The following is a 20,603-nucleotide window of genomic DNA, read 5'->3' as shown; positions in this document are numbered from 1 at the left end:
GCTGACCCATGATCCGTGGCTCTGCCCCTTCCCCTGGGATTTTATGTTAATCTTCTCCTTGCCTTTCTTTGATTTATCATATGCAAGTATCCCTAAACTATTACCTGGTTTCACCTACTTTTAAGCTTTATAGGTGAAACCAGGTAATAGTTTAGGGATTCACTGTGTGCTTCTAAAAACAACTTGCTTTTTCTCTCTCGAGTTGTAATTTGAGATTTATCTCTTTTGATGAAGCTTTGTTTATTTTTCAGTGTTGTGTAGCATTCCAAATGTGCTTATTCATTTACCTATTAGTAGTGCATATGTGCTTTTTGGTTTCTTGTAACAAACCACGCTGTTACAGATATTTGTACTTATCTGTGGGCACACTTCAACAAGAGGTTCTTAGGGCTACTGGCAATCAAACAGTTTTTTTATTTTTTTATACCAGGGATTGAACCCAGGGGTGCTTATCCACTGAGCCCATCCCTAGCCCATTTTTATTTTTTATCTTGAGGCAGGGTCTAGCTAAGTTGCTTAAGACCTCACTAAGTTACTTAGGCTGGCCTTAAACTCACGATCCTCCTTCCTCAGCCTCTGGGATTAAATGTTATTTTATTATAATTTGGAATAATATATGTGTGTGTATATATGTGTATGGGTATGTGTGTATGTGTGTATATGCCTGAATCACTACCACACACATACACAATATATAAACTGAAATTATATTATTTATAATATAAAATTATTTATTAAAAAACTGCTCATCCCTACTGTATGTAATGTACTCTGATATTCTGACTAATCTCATTAACACATTTTCACTTTCTATTTATGTTCTTGTATTTTAGCTTCACTTCTTATAAACGGCATTTTACTTGTCTTTTTTTATTTAGTAATATAATGAAAAGGAAAGATCCATGAATATTTTGCCAGACCAAATGTATTACGGAGTTGCTAGCAAGCCACCTACAGGCTCCTGCCCTTGCCTCTCCTGTGCTTACCAGAGCTCGTCACTTCCCTGAATGGTGCTATATCCCTTTGATTTTGTATTGTTTTGTTTTATCAAATACATGCATAACTAAAAATGTAGTTTTTAGTTTTTTTCCTAACCTTTTTTATATAGAGAAAGCATTTCCATGATTACTATTGAAGTTTTAATATCTCTTTAAATTACAAGTGTTCTTTGTATTTCTGGATATTACTTCTTTGTCACTTCTATGTACTACAAATATCATCTTCAAGTTTACAAATTGTCTTCATGGCCTATTTTGATAAATAAAAGTTCTAAATGTAATGTATCCTTAATTTATCAATCTTTTATTTTGAGCATAGTATGTTTCTTGTTTAAAAATCTTCCCTATACCAAGGTCCAGTGTTTTACTTCTAAAGTTTTAAAGTTTTGCTTTTAACATTTATGATTTTAACTTGTTTAAAATTGATTTTGTGTATAATAAAGAACAGAGATCCAGTTTAACTTTTTTTCCTGTGGATATATGTAACTATGTATGGGTCCTCCTTTCCCTGCACTCTGTTATATGTCAAATACACACAAAAAAACATTGTTACATTAAGGTTATATGAAGTTTATGCTCTTGTTTATCAAAGCTTATGCACAAACTTGTTTATATATGTATATAAATGTAGAAGCTATCTATTTTGTTCCATTGGTTAATTTGTCCATCCTTGTATGAGTACCCCAGTATTCAATTATTGTTGCTTTATAATAAATAAGTTAAGATTCCTAAAAGAAGAGTAGTCCACTCATTCCTTTTTATTGGTACCTTGGCTATTCTTTCTCTTTGTTCTTCCCCATAAATTTTAGAACTAACTCATCAAGATGTATGTTGTTTGGAACTTGATTATAGTCACATCCACCCTGTAGATCAGCTGAACCAGAATCAATATCTTGTCACAGTAATGCTTCCTATCTATGAACATGGTACATCTTTCATTTAGTTAGATCATTTTTTATCCTTAATTTTCTATAACACTTTTACAATGTTTATATTTCTCAAGGTATAGGCCTCTCCCATATTCATTATATTTATTTCTAAGTATCTTGTGGACTTTAAATCATTTTATCAATTTTATTTAGATATAATTTGCATACATTTTAAGAGAACAATTCAACAAATTTTGACATTTCCATCACCTTAGAAAGTTCCCTGATGCCTTTTGCCATTGGTCTCTCACCCCATTCCAAACCAACATTGATCTAATTTTTATCACTGAAGACAATTTTTTCTAGTTCTAGAACTTCAAATGAATGGAAGCATACAGTCTATATTTTTATTTCTTTTTTCCATTTAGCAAAATGTTTTATAGATTCACCCACATTGTTTCATGAATGTACTAGTAGTTCATTTTTTTATTGCCAAGTGATATTCCATTGTCTGACTGTATCCCAGATTGTTTATCTATTCATCTGTTGATAAACATTTGGGTTGTTTCTAGTTTGGAGCGATTATGAATAAAATCCCTATGAAATTCATGTACAAGTGTCTGTATAGACCTGTTTTTCAGTTCTCTTGGGTAAATGTCCCAATCACTGTGCCATTTGATAAGTGCTCATTTAACTTTAAAAGAAACTGTCATACAGGGGCTGAATGTACCTCAGTGATAAAGCACTTGCCTAGAATGCGCGCTGCCCTGGATTCAATTCCCAGCACTACAAAATAAAATGAGATTGGCATACAGCTCTCCAAGGTAACACTAGCATTCTATACTCCATAACATTCCAGCTTATTCACACTTGGCATTGTCAATCTTTCATATTTTAGCTTTTTATTACTGGGGAGGAATCTAAACACAACCTCCAGCTTCAAAACACCTAATTGACTTAAAAATTCACAGCTGGGCAATGCATTATTAGTCTCACACTGGTTTTGCTGTAGAAAACAACTCTGATGTGTGTGTTATGATGATTATAGTTCACTAGGTTGCTCTACAGGGACTTAATGGCCATTTTTGCTAAAAACACTGACTCATTCCTTGAGCCTAGAAGTTAGGAATATGAGGTGGGTGCAGTAGCACATGCCTGTAATCCCAGTGACTTGGGAGGCTGAGGCAGGAGGATGTAAAGTTCAAGGCCAGCCTCAGCAACCTAGCAAGACCCTGTCTCAAAATAAAATAAAAAGCAAAAAGGGCTGAGGGTCATGGCTCAGTAGTAGAGCACCCCTGGTTTCAATACTAGTACTGTGGAAGGAAAGGAAAGGAAAGGAAAGGAAAGGAAAGGAAAGGAAAGGAAAGGAAAGGAAAGGAAAGGAGAGGAGAGGAGAGGAGAGGAGAGGAGAGGAGAGGAGGAAGGAAGGGAGGGAGGGAGGGAGGGAGGGGGGACCAGAAACACCAGACCATGAAAAGAGGTGGCAATCCAAGCTCCTAGAAGTATTTCCAGAAAATATTTGAATATTCCTCCCCTTTATTAGCCTATCTCTTTCCCTCATAATTCCTATACCATATCTGTAATCTCTCAACCCCCTGCATTTGAGAAGCAGATTTACCAGCATGGATTCCCACTTCTCCATTCTTTGGCCATGAACAAAGCCTTTCTTTCTCCCCAACTCATCTCTCAGATTGTTTTTTCCATGGGGTGAGCTTCTGAGCCTTGGGTCCGTAACAGGAAGTATGAAGAAGGTTCACAGTGCACTGGTTGCCATCTTGTCTGGGTCCACCAAGACAAGACACACTCATATGCATCCAGTTACACGAAGTGGATTTGTTACTTACACACCAGTTGCAAAGAACAATGGAAGCCTAAAATCTCTTGTGAGCCCAAGGCTCAGGAAGCTGCCTAGAGAGAATAGAGTCTCAAACTGCACATGTGCCATTTGCACCACAGATGAAGGACCCCTAAAGGCAGCTGCCCTGGGCTCTACACCTCAGAGGTGACATAAAACACTGAGCTAAAATATTGAAGGACATTCTTCAGGAGGACAGAAGCCAGGCTGTTCCTCAGCCACTCCCTGTCTCAGGATGCCAGGTTCTCAGCACATTCTGCAGTTTTTCTTGGAACTTCAAGCAAGTAATGGAGAGAACTGCATCAGACCACGGACACCCAAAGAACTGCCGAGCAGTGGGTGTTACATATTTTCTCCTTGTGGTTCTAATTTGGATTTCCTTTATGACTAATAATGATGAGCAACTTTTCACGTGCTCCTTGGCCCTTAATATATTTACTTTTGTAATAGGTTGATTCAAGTCTTTTGCCCATTTTAATTGAGTTGTTTTACTCATTATTATTGAGGTCAGACTTCTTTATTTTATGTTTAATGTAATTATTGATGACTAGATTTAAGTCAACCAATTTACTGTTTCCTATAATCCCTTCTGTTTGCTTGTTTTGGCTTTGCTTTGATTGTTCTCTATTGTTCCTTTTCTGCCTTCTTTTGGATTAATCAAATATTTTAAAATATTTAATCATATTTATTTTATTGGCTTTATAGCAATATTTTATTTTGGTAATCACTCTAGAATAACAATATGTATCCTAAATCTATCAAAGTCTATTTAGAGCTAACATCGTGCTACTGCACACTTCTCAGCTGACATTTCATCCTTCACAGAACCATTCACATTCCCACAGATTATTGTGAAATCTATATTTGCTTTTTGTCCAGTTTCCTGGCATACAACCCTTAAAATTCTTGGAATCTCTGAGGTGATAGTATCTTTTTTATGCTAGTGAGTTGACTGATGGCACAGCCCTATGGAGTGTCTGGATCTGGACTGGTCAGAGGAAAAAAAGAAGTCAGGATTAAAGGTGGGGATCTCTAGCCCCTCCCCCAATCTCTAGGGAGCAGAGAGGGGCTGAAGATGAAGTTGGTCACCAGTGGCTAATGACTGAATCGTTCATGCCTATGGAATGAAACCATCCTAAGAGCCCAAAAGGACAGGGTTTGGAGAGTTTCTGAAGAGCTGATTGCATGGGGGTTTCTGGAGGGTGGTCATGAGGCTTGAAAGCTCTGCCCGCCCTCCCACATGCCTTGCCCTTTGCATCTTTTCATTGTGTCTTTTTTTTTTTTTTTTTGGTTGTTGTATATGGACAGAATGCTTTTATTTTACCCTTATGTGGTGCTAAGGATCAAACCCAGTGCCTCCCACACGCTAGACAAATGCTCTGCCAATGAGCTTCAGCCCCCGCCCTCATCATATCTTTTGTAATGCACAGCAATGGACACATTTTGTCCACTCTTTTTTTTTTGGGGGGGGAGGCATTACTGGGATTGAACCCAGGGACACTTACACACTGAGCCACATCCCCCACCCTTTTTAATATTTTATTTAGAGACAGGGTCTTGCTGAGTTGCTTAGGGCCTTGCTGAGTTGTTGAGGCTGGCTTTGAATTTGTGATCCTCCTGCCTCAGCCTCCCGAGCCACTGGGATTACAGGCTTGCTCCATTCTTGGGTTTCAAAATGCCTTTATTTCAACCATGTTTTAGATACATTTGCTGGTTATAAAATTCTTAGTTTATTATTACCTGGCCATGATTGTTTCTGACAACTGGTCAGTGGCTCTATATGTAATGTGACCTTTTTTCCCTGGTTTCTTTGAAAAAAAAATTTTTTTTTTACTCTCAAGAGTTTAGAATTTTCACTATATGTCTATGTGTGATATTATTTTTATTTATTATGCATGAGGCCCCTTGATAAATTGAGTTGATGTTTTTATCAAATACAGGACATTTTTTGTCAAATATTTTTCTGCCTCATTTCTATTCCCTTTCCTTTTGGAATACCTATTACATATATGCTAAATTATTTGATGGTGGTACCAAGGGGCCCTAAGGCAGTTGATTTTTCTTCTATTTTTTTTTCTCTATTCTTTGTACTGGAAATTTTCCATGCATCTGTCTTCCAGACCACTGATCCTATTTTAATGGGAATGACACAGCAAAGGTTGCTGCCTAGGCCCTATTCTCTTATAAATACTGTTAATGTTACCAGAGTCCTTTAGGAATGGCCCCTACTCTATCACAAGAGACCAGATTCAGCCACCCAGCCCATATGTCAATCAAAGAGATGAGCAGTGGTAAAGGGCAGGAAAGGAGCTTTTAATCAGCATGGCTATACCAGGAAGTACAGATATAGGGGTATAGTGATCAAAAGTCTATCTTCAAAGGACTGACAGAAACTTTGTGGTTTTACAGAAAAGGGGACTTGTATGACTGAGGGGTTTGCATAGCTGACAGAGCAGGTCATCCTGATCAGACCACGGTCTGGCCCATCATTGCCTCAGCTCAGATTGTAAGAGGTGACCATGGAGATGTCAGCTTCAGGGAGCAATCTGGTTCCCCTGAGATGTTTGCTCCTGCTTGGGGGGGGGGGCAGCCTCAGTCCCTGTCAGGGGATAATTACTCCCATTTGGCGGGGTGGGGGTGGAGGGTGTGATTTTATCATGAACAGCACTGTCATCTGTGAGGATCTTTTATTCCTGGATTCCAAGTGACTAAAGGTTTAGGGCAATGACTGGAGACTTCCAGGCTCTGTAGTTGAATGTCCCTTCAAATCTTGAAAATATCTTAGCAACTCTGATCTCAGTGTCCTCAGTCTTGAAGGGGGATGAGATAGGTTAGATCAATTTAGGGCTAATAACCTTGTATTACATTCCTTAAGTGATTGACAGGCTCATGTGCAAATTTAGCAAGAATCTGACCCAAGGTTTAAGGCAATAAAAGAGACAGATATAAATGAAGCCAGAGGCTGAGCTTTACCCTGCTTTAAGTTACCCAATGGGGTCCCTGCAAATCTAAGTAAAGAGATTTGCTACTGCTCTTAGCAAAGGCAGTAAATGGTGATCTTGATATCCAGGCCCAGCTTGGAGTTCATCACCTCCTGGTACTCCTTGAGCAGGCAGGCCATGTCCTGCTTGGCCTTCTGCAGGGCGCCCTCCAGCTCAGCCAGCTTGCAGTGGGCATCACTCAGTGCCACTTCGCCCTGCTGCTCAGATTGGGTCACTGTGGCCTCCATCTTGGTGTTCTGGGGGCCCAGAGGATAACAGGGGAGGTTATGGCCCCTGAGTGTGTCTGTTCGTTACCTCAATATGTTCAGTATATCTATCTGGCTAGGAAACCCCCCCAAAATTGGGTCTTGCCTTCATCAGTTGGGTCACCCTGAGTCACCAAACCAGGGACTCTACCTGAGCAAGTGGACTAGAGACTGGATGTTGAACTATTTTTTTCTTATAATCATATATGCTTTATTTTTTCTTTTTTCACATCTTTATTGGTGCCTTATAGTTGTACTTAACAGTGAGATTTGTGGTTACCTATTCACACATGCATACAATACAACAATATAATTTGGCCAATATCACTCCCAATCACATTCCCCCTCCCCTACTCTCTCCCCCACATCCCTTTCCTCTATTCTACTGATTTCCCTTTGATTTTCAAGACTCTCCACCACCTTTATTTTTCCCCCTTTAGCTTCCACCTATGAGAGAAAACATACGACCTTTGAAATTTTGCTTAACATAATCTTAATTTCCACGTGTTTTCCTGCAAATGACATAATTTAATTTTTCTGTATGGCTCCATAAAACTCCATTGGGAATATATATCAGATTTTCTTTATCCATTCATCCTTTGATGGACACCTGGGCTGATTCCATAGTTCACATATTGTGAATTGTGCTGTTATGAACATGGGTATGCAGGTATCACTATCATTTGAGGACCTTAATTCTTTAGGATGAATATGGAAGACTGGTATAAATGGGTCATATGGTGGTTCACTCCCAGTCTTTTGAGGAACCTCCATACTGATTTCCAGAGTAGTTGCACTAATTGACAATCCCACCAACAGGGCAAAAGTGTCCAATTTCCTCCACATCCTTTCCAGCATTTATTATTGTTTGTATTCCTGGCGACTGCCTAAGTTTAGACAGGGTACACCCTGGCTGTGTGGCACTGGGTAAGCCCCAGACTCCTTGTTATTGGGCACTGTGACCCATACCTGGCACTTGGCATTCTCAACCTCAGCTGTCAGCTTCTGGATCATTCAGTTCAGCTGGTTGATCTCCCTGGGGCAGTGCAAGGTCTCCTGGTGCCAGATCACCGTGGCCCTCATCTCCTTGCACTGGGGGAGACAGAGATGCTCATGAAGTTCAGCATGGGGCAGCCACCACCCTCTCAATGCCAAGGCCCCCCCCCATGCACATCCTTGCAAGAGGAGCCATTCACAACCAAGAAGGCACCATCCCCAGCATGTCCACAGCCTGCACACACCTATGTGCCTGCCCTGTCTATGTCCCCCATAGAATCATTTGATCTTCTCTCACACATTCCCCAGGAAGGATGCGTGTCACTTGTTGGGGGCAGGGGACAGTTTCTTCAGCCGAAAGAAGCCTTGCTAATAGCTAGCTCTTGTCCCTCACAGTGCTACGTCTAGGAGGCAGGTGTCCTGAGCCCCTTATCTTGCTGCGGTCCCAGGAATTGGCCTCAACCCAACTACAGTTGGCGACATCATCATACTGAGCCTTGATCTCAGTCACCACGCAGTCTATGTTCTGGTCACAGTGTTGTCCATCCGGATGATGACTGAGGTGTCAGAAATGTGAGCATGGAGCAGGGTGTGTGATGCATGCCTGTAATCCCAGCAGCTTGAGAGGCTGAGGCAGGAGGATCAGGAGTTCAAAGCCAGCCTTAGCAATGGCAAGGCACTAAGTAACTCAGTGAGACCCTGTCTCTACATAAAATACAAAATAGGGCCAGGGTTAAGGCTCAGTGGTTGAGTGCCCCTGAGTTCAATCCCCAGTACCTAAAGGAGAAAATAATAATAATAAATGTGGGTGTGGAGAACCTGGATGCCCAACTTTACTGACGAAGGCAGCAAACGTGCTCTTGGAGCACTTGATCTGCCCCTTCTTGTGCTTCGTGTGCTGCACGTTGGGGTCCATCTCCCAGTTGAGGGACGTGGGCAGGCCCTCGTTGGTGACACAGTGGTGATGCAGGGGAGGTCCACACACACCACAAGAGCAAGAGCCCAGCTGTGTCTGCAGGAGCCACTGCAGAAAGCCCGCGCTGCAGCTGCCTAAACCCCAGGAAGGTGGAGATTTAGCAGTGGCTGGGCAGGGGTCCACAGACCAAGGCACAGCTGGTAGTTCGGCCTGAACCATGTCTCTGAGAGGTCACCCAGGAGCAGAACTACCAGAGCTCAGGCAAGACCATCCACAAATCATGGTAACTCCAGGCTGGAGGAGGTGGAACTAAAGGAAAAGACAGGATTCTGACTTCTCCCTCACTGCCTCATCTCCCCCCTTTGACAGAAAGCACAAGACCACACTCTCCAGATGGTCTCTGTTATCTGGGGATCCTTCAGGAGAACTTGTCCCATAGCTCTGAGACTGGGTCCCCAAAGCCTTAAAAGAGCAGTGGAATTTGGAGTCCTCAGTCAGGAGAGCATCAGTTTGCAGGAGGCCACAGTCCCAGGACCTGGAAGAGCAGGCCAGGCCATGGAGGGCTCCCTTGATTGTCACCAGTGCAATAGGCAATGGAGAGGAAAATAATAACTGTAATAATAACAACCACAATTATTGACAGCTGGCTATACACCAGGCATTGTGCTAATGCTTTATAGACACACTTTATCCTCAGAATGTCTCTGGGAAAGTTTTATTATCTCAATTCTAGATACTAGGGAAACTGAGACTCAGAGAGATTATATGTATGTTTTCACCCAGATCACAAATGGCAGAGCCAAAGTGTGTCTGATTCCAGAGACACTTGATCACTCTACCACGGAGAAGGAAGAAATGGATTTCTGAAACGGGAATACTGATGGTTAAGGTATTTCATGATGAATATTCCAAAAGTAGACAAACATATACAGGCACACATAAACACACACACACACACACACACACACACACACACAACTTTCACACACAAGCACCCTCCATGTATTATCCCCGTGTCCCTTCTGTGAGCATGGACTCCTCTGGGTCAAGCATCTCTGGTGCTCAGCTTGATGTTTTAAGCTCACCCTGCTTATCTACCCCTACCGTATCTACCCCTTCATCAGTCAAAGAGGACTACCTGCCATTCCCCAAATGGGTTCTGGCCTCTCTTGCTTGGTGTCTTTGCTTATACCATTTCCTCAGACTTAATCCTCCTCCTCAGCTCTCATCTTGTCACTTCTAATTCCTCACATTCTTCAAGCCCAACCAAAGTGTTGTGTCCTCCAAGGACTCAGCCCTGACCTCAGCCCCAAGCACCCATACTGGAGGGTCACACTGCAGGAAGTCCCCACAGCCTGGTGCTGCCGTTATAGCCAGACCCCTGCAGTTTTGCATGAAGCTCCTCTGAGCACGCCTACCCTGTCTGGGATGCAGAATCCTCCCTCATGCTCTGAGCCTGGTTTCTGCAGGATCATCAGAGATGTTCTCTGTCCTGAATTGTTTCCTGGGATCCACTGGGGAGGAGACATGATGAACAAGACAGGACATCAGCTTTCCATCCATAGAATGGTGCACTGGACATGGAAAGGGGAAGGAGACTATCTTCTAGAAGATCTGGCCACGAATGGAAAAGTCCTCCTGTTCCCATAGCCTGTGACCACCATCCCTCTCTATAGGGAACTGTCCTTCATTGTCTTTCCTTGACTGTGAAATTTCTCATGTTTCAGCCCATTTCTCCTGGGTTCCAAGAATAATAAAGGGGCCACCAGGGAGCACGTTTCCCTGAAGCTGGATCAGGGATCCGTGCCAACAGTTTGTGGGGTTTCTGTCCAATGTTCATTTTCCTCTTCTTCAGAAGGTTGTGTTCTTTGTGGGCACAAGTCAGCCTGCAGCTTTCCCACCTCTCTGAATTTCAAATGGACTTAATTTGCTGTGTGGACAAAGACAAGCCCACAGGAATGTGGAAAAGACAGCAAAGGGGACAATGGGACACTCCTTGGCAATGAGATGCCAGGCTGGCTGTGATGACCTCTGGAGTTCCAAGATTTAATTACTGTATGCACAATAATAACTCATCTTTAAAGCAAAGGAAGCACAGGGTGACTTGCAGGCTTCTCTTTAATGCCAGCTGCTGAGCGCACACTCTGGTTACCCCTGGCAGTCACTGGACCCATAATTAACCTCTTTATGACAGGTTGTGGCCTTCTGGAGTTGGTGGCCACCACCAAGTATCAGTTGATATCAGGGAAGGATTTGGATCAGTCCCCTCCCTCTAAGAGCCCAGCAGTCTATGTCCCGAGCTCCAAGAACTGAGCTCCCAAAACCCCAACCCTGGGAGAGGCCAGCATGGAGGAGGGCCAGAGAGTCTCCTTTCTGATTCTGACTGCAGGCCTCTATGGAGCCTTCCATGTAAGACCTTTAAAAAGTCCCTGGATCATTCTAAGCTCAACTTCCTAACAGATAAATGGGCCCAATAATATCAAATTCAGAAGGATGCCTGGGGAATTAGATGAATTATGTATTGGAAAGCCCTCCCCAAAGTACAAGGAGCATTGTGTAGCAGTGAGGCACATTTAGCTCCCTTCTCCCCCAAGTGGAGAGGAGAAGAGTATAGGGAGTCCTTGCTCAGGGTGAGGGGGACACCAACTAGAAGAGGAGAGGAGATATGAAGTAAGTCCTGAGGAGAAAAGAGAAAGTTTTGCCTAAAGGGACACAGGTGGAAATGACAAATTAATAATAGTAGAATAAAACAAACAAACAAACATTTGTGGAGTTCTTAGTGCTAGCTAGGGAGAGCCCTAAATGCTTTCTGATCCATTATCTCATTAGATCCTCCCAACAAGTCTTATCATTATCCCTACTTAGCCTATGAGAAAACTGAGACTCAGAAAGTTTATTCATCTATCCAACATCACGACATGAACTTGCCCTTGACTTTCGAGGGCCCTGACCCCTTCAACACACGCGCACACACTGGCCCCCCATACCGTGCACACATGCACAGGTAACTCCCAGGGCTTCCCAAACCTCAGGGTTGGGACCCAAGAGGGAGCCGGGTGTGTCCAGCCACATGCCCGGGATGGAGCCAATAACCCAGCGCTTCCCGGGCTGAGTCCCAGCAGCGGGGCGTAAGGGACCCGCCCGCGGTGCCCACAGTGCATGGCCCTCGGAGCTGACCAGGCGCTTCCCGGCCTCATAAAACGCTGGCAGGAAGCGAAGGCCGTTTCATGTGGGCTGCCAGGCGGCCCGGCCCGCTTTGATTCCCGGCTCGGCGAGGCGCAAGGGCCGAGCCCTCCAAGCTCGTAAACGCCTGGGCGGCGAGCTCCCTCCCCGGGCCCGCGGGCCGCCATATAAGGCTCCGCGCGGGCTTCGGGGTCCAGCCTGCCCCTGCCCCTGCCACTGCACCATGTCCTGCCTCTCCGGCTTCAGCGGCCCCTGCGGCGTCCGAGCCTTCAGCTGCGCCTCGGCCTGCGAGCCCCGGCCAGGCCGCTGCTGCATCACCGCCGCCCCCTACCGCGGCATCTCCTGCTACCGCGGCATCACCGGGGGCTTCGGCAGCCGCAGCGTCTGCGGAGCCTTCCGCTCGGGCTCCTGCGGACGCAGCTTCGGCTACCGCTCTGGCGGCGTGTGCGGACCCAGCCCACCCTGCATCACCTCCGTGTCCGTCAACGAGAGCCTGCTGGCGCCCCTCAACCTGGAGATCGACCCCAATGCGCAGTGCGTGAAGCACGAGGAGAAGGAGCAGATCAAGTGCCTCAACAGCAGGTTCGCTGCCTTCATCGACAAGGTGGGTGTCCTGGATGTTCTAGAAGGAGATGGGTTGCCCCAGGCCAGTCTTTATAGAAATGCAAAACGAGGACCGCTATTTTATGATAATTTTCGGGTGTCCAGACCCATGATATTAAATAGCATTGAAACATCTGATGAGAAAATTCATGTCCTGTTTTCTTCCTTAAAAGTAGCTAGAGAGGGCTGGGGTTGTGGCTCAGTGGTGGAGCGCTTGCCTAGCATGTGTGAGGCACTGGGTTGGATTTTCAGTGCCACATATAAATAAATAAAACAAAGCTCCATTGACAACCAAATAATTTTTTTTTAAGTAGCTGGAGAAAAATCTCATTGAGTGGCAATGTGTGTGACATCTACTACTTGCTTCCCTTCTGCTTGTAATAAAGACAGCAAGCCCTGGGTTCGGAGCTGTCTGGGACAATAGTTTCAGCTAGGATTTGTTTTGCGAATTCCTTGTACCTGCCTAGTGATGCTGGTTCTGTGGTGGTAACATGAAGTTACCACTTTAACTCCCTCAGTGTAAATGTTTACAGATTTCACTGAGTGAATATGCTTAGAGATGTCACATGAGTAAAATAGCACAGAGGGTAGCAAAATTCTGAAGTCAGCCTGTGAAGGGTGGATATTTAAGAATTGCTGCCAAGAGTGCAGTCCTTTGAGTGTACACAGAAAGGAAAAGGGGCAGGGATAAGGCAAGGACCCCCCCCCCCCCATCACCACCACCAAAGGCTCACAGAAAGATTTGCCAGAGCAGGACTCCAGGCCCAGGATCTCTCCTGCTCCACAGATTCCTGGGGCTAGAAGGTCCAAAGCTTAGATCCCCAGTTGCACCATTCCCCTCTAGGAGGGGCTAGCATGCCTCCACCGACAGTATCCTAGGGAGGTAGCAAGAGATGGCATGTGGAAAAGGTCCCAGCCTGAGCTCCACCCCAGCATCCTCCCCATGAAGACTGTGGGTGAGCTAGCCATGATTTTGAAAGGGAAGATGGGGCTAAGGTAGCCATGAAATCCTATGAGCCAAGACCACCTAAAATTATCCATAAAGTACCAACAGTCTCTATTCCTCATCTGGAAGTTCCAGCCTGGGAATTCCCAGCCACACTCAAGGAGTTGGATGGAAGGGTCCCGAGGCTAAAAGGCAAGGAGGCACCTCAACTCCACCTGAAATGCATGAGGAGTGGAAACCTGGAGGCCAAGGGCCTAATCTTGTTTGCTGATGGTCTTCCTGGCCCACAGTGTACTGCTGCCATTGTGTCTCTCCAGTTTGAATGACTTCCAGTAAAGGGTGGCACGCCTCACCTTGTCAATCTGGCCTCCAGAGCTGTGTGACGCTGTATCCTATATGAGTGTAGGCCACCTGCGACCATACATACCCCACATCTCCCCAGGCCTCTTCCGACCTTGGGCATCCTGCTTGGAAATAGTCTAACTTCTCTGCCCTCCCCAACTAGGAAGCCCTTCCCACCCTGACTGTTGGGCAACTGTCCACCATGCCCCAGCTGACCCCCAAGGACATCCATAAATAAGCCAGGGGTCTGCACTGGGGGAGCTCATGGTGGAAGGCTTCCTTCCTATTTAATCCTGCCCAGTACTGCTTTGGGGAGCCTTCCATGATTGTCACTATTCTCCATGGATACCTGTCCCCACAGTAACCCAGCACAATGCTATGTCTCTCATTTGCTCAGCCATGAAACAAGGATTCCACAGGTGCATCCTCAGGTCAGGAGAGCCCAGAAAGAACCATGACATCCACCTTGGCCTCTACACACTTTTTGGCCTCTACACATTTTGCTGCTGGTTCTGTCTCGACTCTGCCATTTCTCTAAGGAGAGCAGGGCATGCTGGTTCCTCCCGCAGACTTTTCTCCCACTCCCACCCTAGGTGCGCTTCCTGGAGCAGCAGAACAAGCTGCTGGAGACCAAGCTGCAGTTCTACCAGAACCGCAAGTGCTGCGAGAGCAACCTGGAGCCCCTGTTCGAGGGCTACATCGAGACCCTGAGGCGGGAGGCCGAGTGTGTGGAGGCCGACAGCGGGAGGCTGGCCTCAGAGCTCAACCACGTGCGGGAGGTGCTGGAGGGCTACAAGAAGAAGTGAGTGCAGTGGGGAAGCAGGTTTGGAGAAATAAAACAGGATTAAGTCAAGACAAGATAAATTTGGATTAGACTACCAGAGGAACTTCCCAATAGAAAGAAGACAGTGACAATAAGCCTCTGAAGGGGAGGGATTTTTTTTCTGGGTTGGGAGTTTATGGTCGTAGAGAGATTCTGAGCTACTCCAGCTACCTCGTCATGATATATTTATTTCATTAATTCATCAAACATTCATTGGGCATCTATTCAACATTCTAGGTGCTGTGTTAGGCACTGAGTGGGGGAGGGATAAGAAAGTAAGGAAGAGGGAAAAGGAGGGCTGGGGATATAGCTCAGTTGTTAGAGAGCTTGCCTCACATGCATAAGGCCCTGGGTTCAAGCCCCAGCACCACACACAAAAAAAAATGAAATAAGAGGGGAAAGTTTTACCAGGACTAGGGCAAATTCCTGCCCCTCAGAGAGTCACAGTCCAGAAACAGAACATGCACCTTCAAAGGCACCCACCCGGGAACCACATCAGCAATGAGAATCCCTGAAACTGGAAGAGCCTTGGGTGACAGGCTGGTTTGAATGCCCAGAGCACAAGAATAGACAAGGTCCCTTCTAGTTCAATGCTCTGGGCTGTGCTTGTCTGGGCCTTTATTCTCTCTTCATCTGAGCTTTGTGTCCTGGATCCTCAGGTATGAAGAGGAAGTGGCACTCAGGGCCACTGCTGAGAACGAATTTGTGGCTCTGAAGAAGGTGAGTGACCCCAGAGGACTCATCCCACATCTGAACCGAGGGTGGAGGCAGCAGAAAGTTGTGTACATTTGAGAGGCTGAGCAGCTCCCCCAGAATCACAGCTCCCCCAGAATGACTTCGCCCCTGTTCCTCTCTCCCAAAGGCTCCACAGCTCCCCTTTAGCCCCAATGTTCAAGTACAGGGCCAACTTCAAGCAGGCAACATTCTTGTCCATCTGGCCACTGGCTTCCCAGTTCCCCGGGCCCTGTGCCTGATGTAGATTGGGCACTCAATAAATACCCATGACTGAAGGAGCTGCTGAATGCCAGGCAATGCCGACAGCCTCAGAACGGTGACAGCTGGACAGTTCCTCACCTCTTCAGCCTAACTCTGCACAAGTCTCACCACGTTGCCTCTCCTTCCAGCCACCTCAGTGTGACAAAATGAGGCACAGAGTTGAAAGGTCTTGCTCTGAGTTGCCCTGGGCTGGAAGGGGCAGTCTGGATGGCCAAGCACCCTTCTGACCACAGATCTAGATTTTTCTTTGCACGAGATCCAGAGCAGAGAGGTGTGAGGCATCCACACTAGGTCCTAAGCTTGGGTGATAATGCAAGGTGTGAGTTCTAGAGGAATCATCCTAGTGGTCCCAGAGGAAGTGCCTGGAAACCTGGGGGAACCCCCTCTTCTCCCCACACCTGCTTCTGAGCCCACTAGCTTCATAAAGGGCTTTGCCTGAGCCATGACACCAGACACTAGGATGACATCCAAGCGAGCTTCTCAAAGAGTCTGCTCATCCTGCTGGGGGGACAGTGAGAGTTCTGGGTTGTGTTCCCAAGGAGACACCTGGCCCATCTTTCCCCTTTAGGACGTGGACTGCGCCTACCTGAGAAAGTCAGACCTGGAAGCCAACGCGGAGGCCCTGACCCAGGAGATCGACTTCCTGAGACGACTGTATGAGGAGGTGAGGGGCTCAGAGCAGGGGGCAGCAAGAAGGGTGTTAGGCTTGGGAAGGACTCATCACCATTTTGACTTCCAAGCCCTAAGGCAGCAGGTCGGGAGCACAGAGTAGTTGAGAGACTGAGGCAGGTTGCCTATCAAGAGTGAAGAAGGAGAGTTTGACCTCTTGTATCCTGTGCCCTGACAAGTGGTTACTTCCTGGTTACTGCGTTAACAATCATTACAGGACGTCAGCTCTGGTCCTAGACCCTGTCTGAGATCAGACAGTTGATCTCAGACCTGGACTCCCTCTACCTTCTCCTCTCAGCCCCAGGACTCGGGGCCTGAGGGGTGTGGTGGGGTCCCGGGGTTCAGGGAAAGACTATGACTGGGACTTCACACAGGGAAGGAAGCAGGGGAAGGGTCAGGGAAGGACTGTGAGATGGTGAGATGCCAAGAGTCAGACTCTGGACATAGTTCTTTCCCTCCCCTCCTCCTGCAGGAGATCCACATTCTCAACTCCCACATCTCAGACACCTCCGTTGTCGTCAAGATGGACAACAGCCGCGACCTGAACATGGACTGTGTCGTGGCTGAGATCAAGGCTCAGTATGATGACATCGCCAATCGTAGTAGGGCTGAGGCTGAGTCCTGGTACCGCACCAAGGTGAGAGGCCCTGGACACCTGCCTTCTGCGCATGGCAGTGGGAGGGGTGTGAGGTATCCTTTAGAAAGGCCTTCTTTTATTCTAAGCATGACAAGAGAAGGGCTGACAGCTCTCAAGTTGAGATGGCAGAGCAGGGCTGCCATGTCTGGTTGTACAAGTTGAGCACTATACCACCTACATAGACATCAATGATGTCTTAAGTGGGTGGGATGTCCCATGCTGAGCTTCATGAGCATCTCTGCCTCCCCCCAGTGCGAGGAGATGAAGGCCACAGTGATCCGGCACGGGGAGACCCTGCGCCGCACCAGAGAAGAGATCAACGAGCTGAACCGCATCATCCAGAGGTTGACGGCCGAGGTGGAGAATGCCAAGTGCCAGGTACAGGAGCCCAGGTCCCCCTCAGTGTGGGAAGAGTGGGGTCAGCCTGCATAGAGGAATTTCAATCAGACATCTTGCCACTTTGTGAGAATAGAAGCGAACATCAAACATCAGGCCGTCTTCTTCATGAAAAATGCTCTACATTCTCACTGAATGGAAAAGGCAGGGTAGTGTGGAGGGAAAGGAGGTGACAAGGGCTTCCCTAGACCCAGGCGCAGAATGGAACAGAGCAAATGGCACTGGTCAGGGATGCAGAAAACCTGGGCTCCCCAACCAGCCCTTTCACCATGTGAGGTGGGAGAGTCTGGTCCGTGTTCTGGATCAGTGATCACACCCTCAGATGTCGTCAGACACTAGTGAATGGGTGAAGCAGGCTGTACCCAAGGCCCTGGATATGGGGGTATGGCAGGGACTGTGGCTCATGAAAAACACAAAGAGCAAAACCAACCAGATCTCCCCAAGACAGGCTACACAGAACTGCAGGCCTAGTGTGATCAGATCTCCTGATTTTTCAAAAGAAACCCAGAATCTGGATTGTTATGTTAAATTTCCAAAACTGAGGCCCACTGTGCCTATGTTCCCCGAGCATGAATTTGCAATTCCTAACAAATAAATAGGCTCGTTTGAGAGTCATCCATCAGTGGAAGCCTGGCCTCTGATTTAAACCCAGATCAGGGGGCCTGAATAACTCTCTCCCCTGCCCCCAGAACACCAAGCTGGAGACCGCAGTGACCCAGTCTGAGCAGCAGGGCGAGGCGGCCCTGAGCGACGCCCGCTGCAAGCTGGCTGAACTGGAGGGCGCCCTGCAGAAGGCCAAGCAGGACATGGCCTGCCTGCTCAAGGAGTACCAGGAGGTGATGAACTCCAAGCTGGGCCTGGACATCGAGATCGCCACCTACAGGCGCCTGCTGGAGGGCGAGGAGCAGAGGTGGGTCCCACACCTATGGAGAGGGTGCCTCTTCAATGTCCCCAAGTAGGGCTGCTGCACTTCAAGAGTCAGGAGCGTGTTGGCATATTATTTGCATCTAATTTGCATCAACACTTCTTAAAGGAGGGAATTTGTAGGTCAAAACATTTCAGCAGCTTTTTCCTTCCTAATTTTTGTCTCTTTGCTTTCCCCCCAAGGTTGTGTGAGGGCATCGGTTCTGTAAATGTCTGTAAGTAAGCCACACTGTGGGTTTGGAAATAAGGGCTTGGAGTTTCGGGTGGGCAAACTTTTTCTTAAGGGGTCACATAGTAAATATGTCAGCCTTGCAGGCGGTGTGGTCTTTGGTAATATGAAAGCAGCCACAGTCATAGCTGATGCTAAACAGGAATGGCTGGGTTCCAACAAAAGGGAAATCACCATATAGCCATGGTTTAAGAGACTAAAAAGAAGGAGAGGGTAGGGCAGTGTGGTTATGGTCGTTTAAGTAGCTATTTCTGCCTGTGGGGAGTTCCTGGGCCAACAGTGTATCAGGGATGCTTGAGATTAGACTCCAGGGAGTGCCCAGGTGATGATGTGGGAGAAGGCACTAGAAACCTCCAGGAGGAGCCCTAGCTAGGAAAGGGGTTCTGGCCAGCAGGAGGGGGCCCCCAGGCCAGGATCTCGCCTGGGGCTAAGCATTGGCCTCCTCCCACAGGTGTCAGCAGCTCCCGGGGCGGAGTCGTGTGCGGGGACCTCTGCGTGACGGGCTCCCGGCCAGTGACGGGCAGCGTCTGCAACGCCCAGTGCAGCGGGAACCTGGCGGTGAGCACCGGAATGTGCGCGCCCTGCGGCCAGAGCTGTGGCAGCGGCCGCTCGGTGCGCTTCGCCTAACGCCCCGGCTGTGTGAAGACCCTGCTCCGCGAGCCCACAGTCCCTGCGCCCCGCCGCGGTCCCGGAGCTCCGAAGGCTCCGGACTTGAGGAGGAAGAAGGGCTGCGGGCACAGCGGCCTGGCCTGCCCACACCGCCGCGCGCCCCGGTCTGCACCCCCTTCCGCACTTGTCCCTCGGCGTCTTCCAGGAAGAGCCGGGCTCCTGGCCCGCAGGTCTGGCCCCGCTGGACCACCCCCAGGAGTCTAAATGACCGGTTTCCTTGTCGCCTTGGGCAAAGATCCGATCCCAATTTGGGCTGCTCTGGGCGCTTGGACACCTGTGGCTTCTCACAGATTGGCCCCAGGAACCTTCCTGCGCTTTGCCTCCTCCTCCTTCCAAGCCTAGCTATGGTGACAGGCTGCGTTTCCGTTTGGGAGGGACCAAGCTTCTATCAACGCCTCTGCTCCCTCCCTTCCCTCATGCTTGGTCTCCACGTTTCCAATAAAGCTCACAGTCATGTATAATGTGCTCTGATATTGTCCCCTCCCGTGGCCCACCAGGCCTTTCTACCCAAGTCTCATTCCTGGGGAGGCAGAAGAGCCTTTTACACCATGGAGGCAAAGAACTGTCTGGGTATCCTGCACCCAGCCTGCACACACTGGGTCAGCAGCCCTCAAACCCAGACATGCAGGACCATGAGGAGTTCTAGCCAGGAGGGGAGGAACTTGGATTTCCTATCACCTTAGGCAGGGGACTTGTCACCTATAGTTGCTGGGACGCCAGTGGTCTGCTTCCATCATGCCTACTCCCTCCCCCCAAGTTCAACATGGGAAAATTCCCTGTCTATGGGATCAAATATGCAGCTATCCCCCAGCAACCAACATATCCCAGATGCTCCTTTTCCACCACACACCCACATACCACCACCATCACCCCTCAGGGTCCCAGACATGGAGATCTCCTACTGCCTCCCTAGTATCCCTCAGATATGCTGCCGCCCATCAGGAACAGATGTCCCCACACACAGGTTCTGAAACAAAACCCTCAACATTCACAGATGCACAGGCCCCCATGTCAGAGGTCCTGCCATTAGGAGGCTCCCTTCAAGCCCAGGTGTGATACACAGAGTTCCCCTCCCCTCTCCTCCCACCTTAGAGACCAGACACCTCTGCCCAAGGACCCAAGCCCAGATCCCTACCAGGGACTTAGACTCTGACACCCCATTCCCATGCACACACAGACCTCATCCATCACGCCCAAGCACCCCAGACACAGTACATCCAGACACAGCATCCAGGGCCCTAGGGCCTGGCTGACCCAGCACCAGGAAGGCTTTTGGCAGCTGGCATGAAAGTTGGCTGGCCTACC

At 47.7% G+C, this 20,603-nt stretch overlaps 1 protein-coding gene and 1 pseudogene across 2 annotated transcripts; one reads left to right on the top strand and one right to left on the bottom strand.

Moving 5' to 3' along the window:
- Window positions 1-6,756: 6,756 nt before the first annotated feature.
- On the bottom strand, window positions 6,757-9,100 carry LOC308658229 (putative keratin-87 protein; annotated as a pseudogene). The gene is made up of 4 exons: window positions 8,820-9,100; window positions 8,399-8,569; window positions 7,939-8,061; window positions 6,757-6,960 (listed from the first exon to the last, which is right to left on the bottom strand). The product of its transcript is annotated as a putative keratin-87 protein (transcript).
- A 2,948-nt stretch (window positions 9,101-12,048) lies between these two features.
- LOC308657427 (keratin, type II cuticular Hb1-like) lies at window positions 12,049-19,719 on the top strand. Its single transcript, XM_081309117.1, has 9 exons — window positions 12,049-12,668; window positions 14,549-14,757; window positions 15,438-15,498; window positions 16,343-16,438; window positions 16,916-17,080; window positions 17,333-17,458; window positions 18,166-18,386; window positions 18,584-18,615; window positions 19,081-19,719. Exons 1-9 carry the CDS (start codon window positions 12,288-12,290, stop codon window positions 19,254-19,256), a joined length of 1,467 nt encoding a protein of 488 aa, XP_081165243.1. The 5' UTR covers window positions 12,049-12,287; the 3' UTR covers window positions 19,257-19,719.
- The last annotated feature ends 884 nt before the right edge of the window (window positions 19,720-20,603 follow it).

Source organism: Spermophilus citellus (assembly GCF_964194105.1).
Source record: "Spermophilus citellus genome assembly, chromosome: 10".
NCBI lineage: Eukaryota > Metazoa > Chordata > Mammalia > Rodentia > Sciuridae > Spermophilus > Spermophilus citellus.
This window is presented reverse-complemented; position numbering and strand designations above follow the sequence as displayed.

Coding starts and splice junctions, on each gene's coding strand:
- LOC308657427 (XM_081309117.1), top strand. CDS start 12,288: ATGTCCTGCCTCTCCGGCTTCAGCGGCCCCTGCGGCGTCCGAGCCTTC. Junction 18,387..18,583: donor CTGGAGGGCGAGGAGCAGAG/GTGGGTCCCACA, acceptor TTTCCCCCCAAG/GTTGTGTGAGGGCATCGGTT. Junction 18,616..19,080: donor CATCGGTTCTGTAAATGTCT/GTAAGTAAGCCA, acceptor CTCCTCCCACAG/GTGTCAGCAGCTCCCGGGGC.